The sequence below is a fragment of the Coenobita brevimanus genome, chromosome 50, assembly GCF_032717465.1.
Source record: "Coenobita brevimanus isolate Jiangsu-jjx chromosome 50, ASM3271746v2, whole genome shotgun sequence".
Lineage (NCBI taxonomy): Eukaryota > Metazoa > Arthropoda > Malacostraca > Decapoda > Coenobitidae > Coenobita > Coenobita brevimanus.
In genome coordinates, this window is record NC_137003.1 from 21,257,488 (window position 1) to 21,267,127 (window position 9,640).

Consider the following 9,640-nt stretch of genomic DNA (forward strand, 5'->3'; position numbering starts at 1 on the left):
AATAGGAACATCTCTGAAATTGTAAAGGGATAGTCATACTGTTGGGAATGCCTGCTCGTGGTTCCCAAACGTTCACTTTCATGGCACTGTGATTGTGAAAAGATATTAGTCTGTTCAACTATGCGCCCCACAAACGCCTCACCAAAGAACAAGTGGCAAAAATCCACCCTAGACGAACCTGCATTCACACCTGGAGCCGTGCAACCAGACCGCCACTCCTCAGTGAAAGGGTGAATGATGGGAGTAAAATTACTCCCATCTTCCCAGTTCCACGTGACACCACCGTCTCCAGCCACGTCCCCATCGTCCCCTTCGTCAGGGTGGGGAGGTGAGGGTGGTGGGGGAGGTTGGGGAGGTGGAGAGCGGCGCCTCTCATCACTCGCACTTCTCTTCCCTCTCCCTTTTCCTTTACCCTTTCCCTTCCCTTTCTTTCCTTTCCCCACATCCTGGGGCTGTGGGGAGGAAGTTTGGGAATATTCTGGGGCGAAAGAAGTGCTGGGGAGTGGCTCCACCTCCTCTCCCCTAGGCCTACGTGCACCACGTGCTCGTGCTGCCTCCCTCACACCACTTCCCCTTCACCCCGCACTACCCCCACACCACTCTCACTTTCACCCCGCGCTGCCGCCACAACACTTTCCCTTTCACCCAGCAATCCCACCACACCACTTTCCACTTCCCCAGACAAAAGACTTTCACCATACCTTATATGTCTTCTCGCCTAACCTTCTGATCCTCGTGGCGATATTTTTTCTTCTCCCAACCACGCAGCAATATCACGTCCTAAGCCGCCGTCATCCTCATCATCCTCATCCTTGTCCTCATCAGATTCAGGATGGAGAGATAGCCGTGCACGTGGTTGGGGAGCAGGCTGGCCTTCCCTTGCCTTACGGTATGTCACATACCACGTTTTTCGGGGTGAAGGGACCTCCTCATCACTGCTACTTATTTCTTCCTCTGGCTGGACGTAATCGCGATCTACCACATCATCGTCAAGTGGAGAATCACCATCTCCAGTGAAGGCTTCCAGGGCGGATGCAATTTCCTCGTCTGAGAGACCTTTCCGCGCCATGTCTGACCTGGGTCACTGCTAGCAGGTGAGTGACCAAGACAAGGGCGAACGCGGGTCACGCGGGGTCTAGGACGCTGCCCGCCTGGCGGCAGGTAGGGGAGGCTTGGGTACGTGGGCGAATCGAAAATCTCGCGCAAATTTTGAAAATTGTGGAAATTATGAACCTTGCAATTGCAGGACGTTGAAGTACGTCGACGGGATTAGCTGTGACATAACGTGAGGACGTGGAAGTACGTCGACGAGATGCTGCGGGTTAAATTTGTGAATTGTTCTGGCACACACTATTTCATTCGGTAGTGCATTCCATTGATCAATTGCTCTGTTTGGGAAACTGAATTTCCTTACGTCTTTATCACCTCTCTTCTTATGCAGTTTTTTGCAGTGTCCTCTTGCTGATGCTTCTTCATATGTTAAGTAATCATTTATGTCTATTTTCTCCTTCCCTGATATGCACTTATATAGCATTATCATGTCACCTGTTTTCCTTCTCTCCTGTAGTGTTGGTAGATTCAGTTTATTTAGTCTTTCTTCGTAGCTTAAGTCCCTTAAGCTTGGTATCCATCTTGTAGCAGCCCTTTGAACTTTTTCAATCTTGTCTATGTGCTTTTTGAGATGAGGACTCCAGACTACTGATGCATATTCCAGGGTTGGTCTAATGAATGATGTTATTATCCTTCTTAGCATGTCTTCATTTATGTATGTGAATGCTATTCTCATATTTGCAAGCAGTGTATACATGTTCCGTACCTTCTCGCTGATGTGGTCAGCCGAAGATAGTCTGTTATTGATAATCACACCTAGGTCTTTCTCTCTGTCTGATGTGTATAGGGTTTTATTTCCTAACTTATAATTCCAATCAGGTCTTTTTCCACTTTTACCAAACTTGATTACATGACACTTGTCCACATTGAATTCCATTTGCCATGTACTACGCCATTCATGAAGTTTATTTTAATTTTTCTTGTAGCTCTTTACAAGAGTCTGTGTTAGTAATTCTCCTTTGTATTTTTGCATCATCTGCAAACATATTCAGATAGCTCTCATTTCCAGTGTTACTGTTTATATCATTTATATACACTAAAAACATGATTGGTGCCAGCACTGAACCCTGTGGTACTCCACTAGTCACTTCTTTCCATGATGAGTAGTTTCCTCTTAGTACTGTTCTCATTTCTCTTTTTATGAGAAAGTCTTGAATCCAACAAAACAGTTTGCCTCGAATTCCTCCTTGATGGTAGGCCTACAGTTTCCATAAAAGTCTTTGGTGTGGTACTGTGTCAAAAGCTTTCTTGAAATCTAAAGATACTGTCCACCCATCCTTCCCTTTCCTGCATTGTGTTTGTTACTGTCATAGTAGCTCAACAGATTAGTAACACATGATTTTCCTTTTCTGAAACCAAACTGTCTTTCTGTTATCATACTGTGTTCTAGATGATTTACCCAAGCTTTTCTTATAAGCTTTTTTAATACCTTGCTTACAACACTGGTCAGTGATACTGGTCGGTAGTTGTGTGGATTTTGTCTATTTCCTTTCTTGAATAAGGGGACAATATTTGCTTTTTTCTAAATATCAGGTAGTTTACCTTGACTCAAGGATTTCTTGAAAATTAAAAATAATGGTTTACTTAACTCCTTTGCACATTGTCGTAGTACCCAACATGAAATTTCATCAGGACCACTTGCTTTTCCTCTGTCTAATCTACTTAACTCCTCCTGTATTACTTTTTCTGCTATTTGTATATCTGGTAGTATGTGTGGACATGCATGTTCCACATAGTCCCTCTCAAAATTTTTTTCTTCTGTAAAAACTACAGTAATTGGAAATTCTTATTTAGTGCTTCACAAATATCTCTCTCTTGTGTATAAGTTATTCTCTCGTCCGTAATTGATTGTATTATATCTTTTACTTTGGTTTGCTTCTGATATAGCTGTAAAACAGCTTTGGTTGATCACTACTTTTATTTATTATATCCTCCTCAAACTGTTTTTGGGCTTCCCTCCTTATTCTTGTATATTGTTTCTTGCCTGTTTGTAATTATTATACGCCCTTTCACTATTGTGTCTTCTGTATCTATTCCACAACAAATCTCTTCTTTCTTTTGATTTTTTACATTCTGTATTGAACCATTTCTGTATTTTCTTATCTGCTTCTTTGTGCTGTGGGATGTACTTCTGGACTCCTATTTCATAAAATTCACAGAATTTTTTATATACAGCATTTAAATCTTGTCCCCTAAGCTCATTTTCCCAATCAACTTCTAAGAAATACTTCTTTAGGTCTTGATAATTTCCCTTTTTATAGTTTAGGCTCTTTTTGTAACTGTCATTGCTGTTTACTATGTCATATGCTATCCTGAAGTTATAATATAGTACTGCATGATCGCTTTTGCCGAGTGGAGGGTGATATATTAAACTGTCAATATCATTTTCTTGCCTAGTAAATATTAGATCTAGCATTGAAGGTACATCAAGTCCTCTTTATCTGGTGGTTTCCCTCACATGTTGCGTTAGGAAGAACTCTTGTACGAGATCCAGGAGCTTTTGGTCCCAACAGCTTTCTTGGCTAATTATATCTAGAGTATTCCAATTTATATTTGTATTGAAATCCCCAGTTAGTATAATTCTTTCTGATTTCTCTTCCATTTTATGTAGTAATGATCTTAAACTCTGAATTGTACTCTCTGCCAGGTCCTCATATTCATCTCTTTCCCATGGGTTTGATCTGGGTGGCATGTACAAATTGGCTACAATTACTTTACCTTCAGATGTGTTGATCTCTACTGCAATCAGTTCTACTTGTGATGGTATATCTAGTTTTATTTCATTGACTCTTAGATTTTTCTTAGATAATATTATAATTCCTCCACCTTTTTTTAAATTTCCGTCTCTTCTCCATATCTAGTATTCCTCTAAGTTTAGTATGTCATTGGATATCCTTGGTGTTAATTTTGTTTCAGTTAGGCATATTATTTGTGGTTCATTTTCTCTGACATAATCATTCATCTCTAGTAATTTAGATACCATTCCATCTACATTTGAGTACATCAACTTTATCATCTTGTTTATATACTTGTCATGACATGGTTCTACTACCTTCCTCCTTTTTATTCCATCTTGTTTGTGTACCACTTCCGTACCTGCAATCCTATTACTTTGTAAAAAAAATTCTTCTTCTCCTCTTCTGATCTTCCCTCATTTTTTGTTTTTGCTTCCTCTCTTTTCTCTTCCAGTAATTCTAGTTCCTCTTGTGTTAGGGTGCGTACACACGGTCAGACAGTGCCCGACGGGCAAACAGTGTTACCAGACACCGATGGGTAGAGGGAATGAGTGCTGATGACGTCAGAAGCGAGAACATCACGGGCAGTGGGTCTGGCAACAAACAGTGCTACCAGATGTAGCTGTCGCCCTCAAGCTCTACACGTTAACCGGGCAAAGACTGGCGGGCCAAGTTGTAAACTGAGATCACACACAGGTTCGTGGTTCAGTTGCACTCTGGCCCTGAGAGTGAGGTTCCTGTTGGCAGAGTTCCGTGTGGTTAATGACAGTATTATTAGTATGGTGGGCAGAAAGAATAGATACAAAAGAAAGAAAATTGCACTATGCAGCATTATAATTGCTACACTGTACGAGAACAAGGACGTGCGAAAAAGGGAATGGTGCAAGGAGTGGTTACAGAAAAGAAGTGCAATGGGAAGCCATGTAACGATACTAAATGAACTACAAGAAGGGTACGAATCAGACTTCACAAACTACATGCGAATGGACCCAAACTCATTTTACGATCTTGTAGAGAAATTAAAACCATTTATAGCCAAGCAGGACACACTGATGAGGGACAGTATTTCTCCAGAAGCGCGTCTAGAGGCGACACTCCTTTTTCTCTCAAGCGGAAGCTCCTACACATCACTCCAATATAGAACAAGAATATCAAAACAGAGTTTGTCTGCCATTATACCAGAGACATGCCAAGCCATCTATGATATACTCAAGGATCAATACTTGCAGGTAAACTTGTTTTGTCTGAAAGATAATACTGTACGTTGATTTATATAGTGGTGGTATCAGTTCTCTTTTTCGAATCATGTGATGAGGCTTCGGACATATTTTCAATTTGATCATTCACTCTATATATATATATATATATATATATATATATATATATATATATATATATATATATATATAAAGAGAGAGAAAGAGAAAGAGAGAGAGAGAGATGTCGCCAGACACAGACGTATAGATACAGATACTGTATGTCAGTCCCAATACGGCAACTCGGGCCCTGCCAGTAGGCCAGTAGGCAGGATGTCTCGCTCATTTCGACACCCATCTACCCCTTATGAAAGCTATATTGTTTACCTACTGTGCAATTTCATGCCACTGTGTTAAATAAATTATAACATCTTTATTATGTGGAATGGAGAACATAACTGATGTATTGTGCCAACTTTATTTCAATTATGTCAAACAGTAATGTACAGTACATGGACTATCTTAATAACTAACATATACACATATGGAACAAAGTACCAAAACCAATTTCCTTATCCCTTTAAACAAAATCCACTAGGGTATGCATAATAACCTAAATAGCTTATCCATAGTTAATCATTATTCAACAATCATAGTTGCGGAGGAAAGCCTGCCTAATTTCCCTAGACAGAGAAGGTCAGATATCAACTTCTGCGCGTGGATTCTATTTTCATCATTCATTTGCCGGAGATCGTTGGCAACAACATTACCAAAATCACTTGCATTATCATCCTCAGCTCCAGATAATGTCCTTAGTTGGTGGAGGGCCTCTTGAAGGACATCATGTCTCGCGGTACTCACACAAGGCCTTTTGGGTGCTCTTCTGTTTTGGTGGTCAAAGGTGGGTCCAGCCTCTGGAGATCGTACACTGGCACGAGAACTACCTGCCACGGGAGCATCAGACGGAGTTGTTATAGGGGCTGATGGAGTATCGTCAGGTCGTCGTAGTAAAGGATCATCGAAAATCTGTAAACCAGCAATTGAATATGGTTCTGTTAATGCTGGAGATGAAATCATGTAAATAATGGACACAGATGAAGAATAAAAATATTGGTGCAAATGTACGGGTAGTTGGAGGTCGCCGCCATCCCACCTTTTTCGTATTACAGGATGTTTAAGATAAAACGTTACCAATCACTAAATAAGGAGTAGGACAGAGAGAGAGAGAGAGAGAGAGAGAGAGACAAAGGGCGTGGGAGTGATGGACTTTTGAATTATATAGGTTATAATGGGAACAAATAGCTGTTACCTCTACGAAGGTTAGTGCATGTCTACTAACAGCGGTCTTATTTATTTACAGACGCCCAAAACCCCAGAGGAGTGGAGGGGTATAGCAGAAGGGTTTTCAAAGAAATGGAACTTTCCAAACTGTATTGGAGCCATAGATGGGAAACACATTCTGATCAGCCCTCCACCTGCTAGTGGTTCCTACTACTTCAACTATAAAGGATCCCACAGCATCATATTATTGGCCGTTTCCGATGCCAATATAAAGTTCATATATGCGGACGTAGGGACCAACGGAAGAGTAGCAGACGGTGGGGTGTGGGACAATACTTCGCTCTGTCAGCATGTTGAGAATGGAACCGCGGGTTTGCCAAATGATGAGGTGCTTCCCGGTAGTTCTAGGAGATTACCATATGTGTTTGTAGCAGATGATGCATTTCCATTAAAGCGTCATAACATGAAACCTTTCCCCTATCGAAACCAAGACCTAGGACAACGCATATTCTCCTACCGACTGTCAAGGGCTCGACGAATTGTTGAAAACGCGTTTGGAATACTTGCAAACAGGTTTCAGGTATTTAAGAAACCTATACATCTGGAACCAAAAAAGGTAGAACAGATAGTTTTAGCCTGCACAGCACTCCATAATTACCTTCAGACAGACCCTATTACTCATCATCTGTGTTCTCAGGGTGTTTTAAATGAAAACAGTACCCCAGGCGCTTGCACAGTTCATCCCCAGCTACTACATCTAGAGAGTGGACAGCAGAATTCCATGATCGACGGCATAACCGTGCGGGACCAGTACATGCAGTATTTTAATGTAGAGGGTGCTGTATCCTGGCAGCACAGACTGACTATATAACTGACTTGGGACATACAATAAAATAGGGAAAGCCCGGTAATGTTGTTATTAACGTATCATGTATGAGTATAACATGGCATGAATTAACTGGTTAACAGTATATATACTGTAAGTATGTATTTTAATACATAGTTATTGGATACAAATAAATATTATTTTTCTTGGGAACAACTTTTTATGGTACAATACCTTCATATCCAAAATTACCCAGACTGGATCAGAATTAATGACGGGGACTTTACATGCGTTGTAATCCCTGTAGGCCGTAGCTTCGTAACCGGTGTGTCACGCTACACTTATCTCGATTTTTATCGAGATAAGGCCATATCCCTGGTTTCACAGAAGGTAATATACTCCATTACTACATAAAATTCTATGTGAGGTGTTTGAATAGCACACACACACCCAGTGATCATCTCTTGAAGGAAGCTACTACTAACTACTACTACTAATTAATCATCATCATCATCATCATTGCCAGACGCCATGTATCCCAGACGGGGTGGCCAAGGGCTTAGAGTTAATTGTTTTACAGGAAGGGGCACTAATCCTCCACCAACCCCACTTGACACGTAGGGATGCCAACAGAATCTGCTGTTCCCAGGCGGTCACCCATCCAAGTACTAACCAGACCACACACACACACATATATATATATATATATATATATATATATATATATATATATATATATATATATATATATATATATATATATATATATATATATATATATATATATATATAAAATAAGGGATTGAAATATAGCTAAAAAAAAAAAAAATTATGGGATTGACGGGGTTAAGATTACAAGTCATTTAAAGCTGTTCAAATAAAAAGGCACAGGGTGATACGAGACAAAGTTTTTGTTACGTACAAGTCCCCAGGTTATGTAGGTTTTAATGATGGCTACCAAATCCCTACAGTTCAGTCTCTTGGGCAGAAAACAATTATCTAACAGTACTGAGAATAAACAGAAATGTTAATCAATCCAGAAAACCTAGTCTCATACCCCTACCCCTCAAAATGGAATTGGATGTTAGTTACCACTGAAGTGGCTTAAAACAGAAATATGAAAGCACTTCATAAAGAACTCTGATTACCAGCATACACAATACTACAATGACCATATACAGTATGGTACAATACTTGATTTAGAAAAAAGGTGACAGGCTTTAGTTAGATTAGTGGCCAATTTTGTCACCACTGTCACTGAATTCTATCTCTTTCCCTTGCATTCATTTAACCTAGATACTTTTTTCTTCTCATTTGTGTACCCTCTGTCAAACTATAAAATCCTCTGAACTGTAACATTTGCAATGGTTAACACTGTTGCTACACTAATGAGAATGCATCTCTTTCCTGATCCATTTCTGTGACTAATTAATAATAATAATAATAATAAGACTAATAATAATAATTCTGTCAGAACCCTCCATGTTGAGAGAGAGAGAGAGAGAGAGAGAGAGAGAGAGAGAGATTGCATACGTACCTCAGAATCAGAATGTTCCTCGACGATATCGTCCGGAACGTGGGAATCCATATTTGACACTGACTGGCGTATTTGGTCACCATTGGTGAGGAAACTGAGTTCATGGAAACACCATAATGTTGGGATATAAATATCCTCAGTGCCAACCCCAGACTTTTTAGATTTCTCCATTTTCCGGAGCTCTCGCCTATACTGATTACGAAGAGCTTCTATTTTTTTCTTTACTTCTATTGTGTTTACAGAAAATCCACTCTTTTTCACCCCCTCGGTTATTACGTTAATTGCCGCCACACGTTTATTTCTGTCTCTATACACTTCAGCTTTCACATTCCACAAGCAAGGATTCTGTCGGTACAGTTCTATTAATAACAGGGTTTCTTTCCTACCCCAGTTACAGCTTCTTGTCTCTTTGATGGCTGTAGGGCTGGTCATGTTGATGTAGAGGGTGAGACCTTAAGAACTGACCGCCAGCAGTCGTAAGGTAAACATGTAATCTCTTGTATCGTGTGCCTGGCAGTGTCGTTGTTCCACGCCTATGCCCGCCACACACTGCCCGAACCTTTGCCCGAACCAAACCATGACAGTCGAATACAGGCAGTAAGATTGTTTGCCCGTGGTGTTCTCGCTTCTGACGTCATCAGCGCTCATTCCCTCTACCCATCGGTGTCTGGTAACACTGTTTGCCCGTCGGGCACTGTCTGACCGTGTGTACGCACCCTTAGGCATCTATTTATCCATACATTTTTGAACTCCTCTTTTTCCATAAGATTCTTTGCATTTTTTAGTATCTCTTCCACAGTGTTTACACTCTGGAAAGTCACCTTTCGAGGTCTTGTCTTGCTTTTCTCATATTTCCCTAACCTTTTGTGTTCCTCTATGTCTTTACTACAGATTTCCTCTGATACTTCTTTCAGTAAGCTCATTACATTTGCCATCTCCTTTTTGTCTCTTGTGA

At 40.5% G+C, this 9,640-nt stretch overlaps 1 protein-coding gene across 1 annotated transcript; it reads right to left on the bottom strand.

The window, feature by feature from the left end:
- Positions 1 to 5,680: 5,680 nt before the first annotated feature.
- On the bottom strand, positions 5,681 to 9,117 carry LOC145399705 (uncharacterized). The gene is made up of 2 exons (XM_080272252.1): positions 8,686 to 9,117; positions 5,681 to 6,067 (listed from the first exon to the last, which is right to left on the bottom strand). The coding sequence occupies exons 1-2, from the start codon at positions 9,115 to 9,117 to the stop codon at positions 5,681 to 5,683; spliced, it is 819 nt and encodes a 272-aa protein (XP_080128378.1).
- Between the last annotated feature and the right edge of the window lie 523 nt (positions 9,118 to 9,640).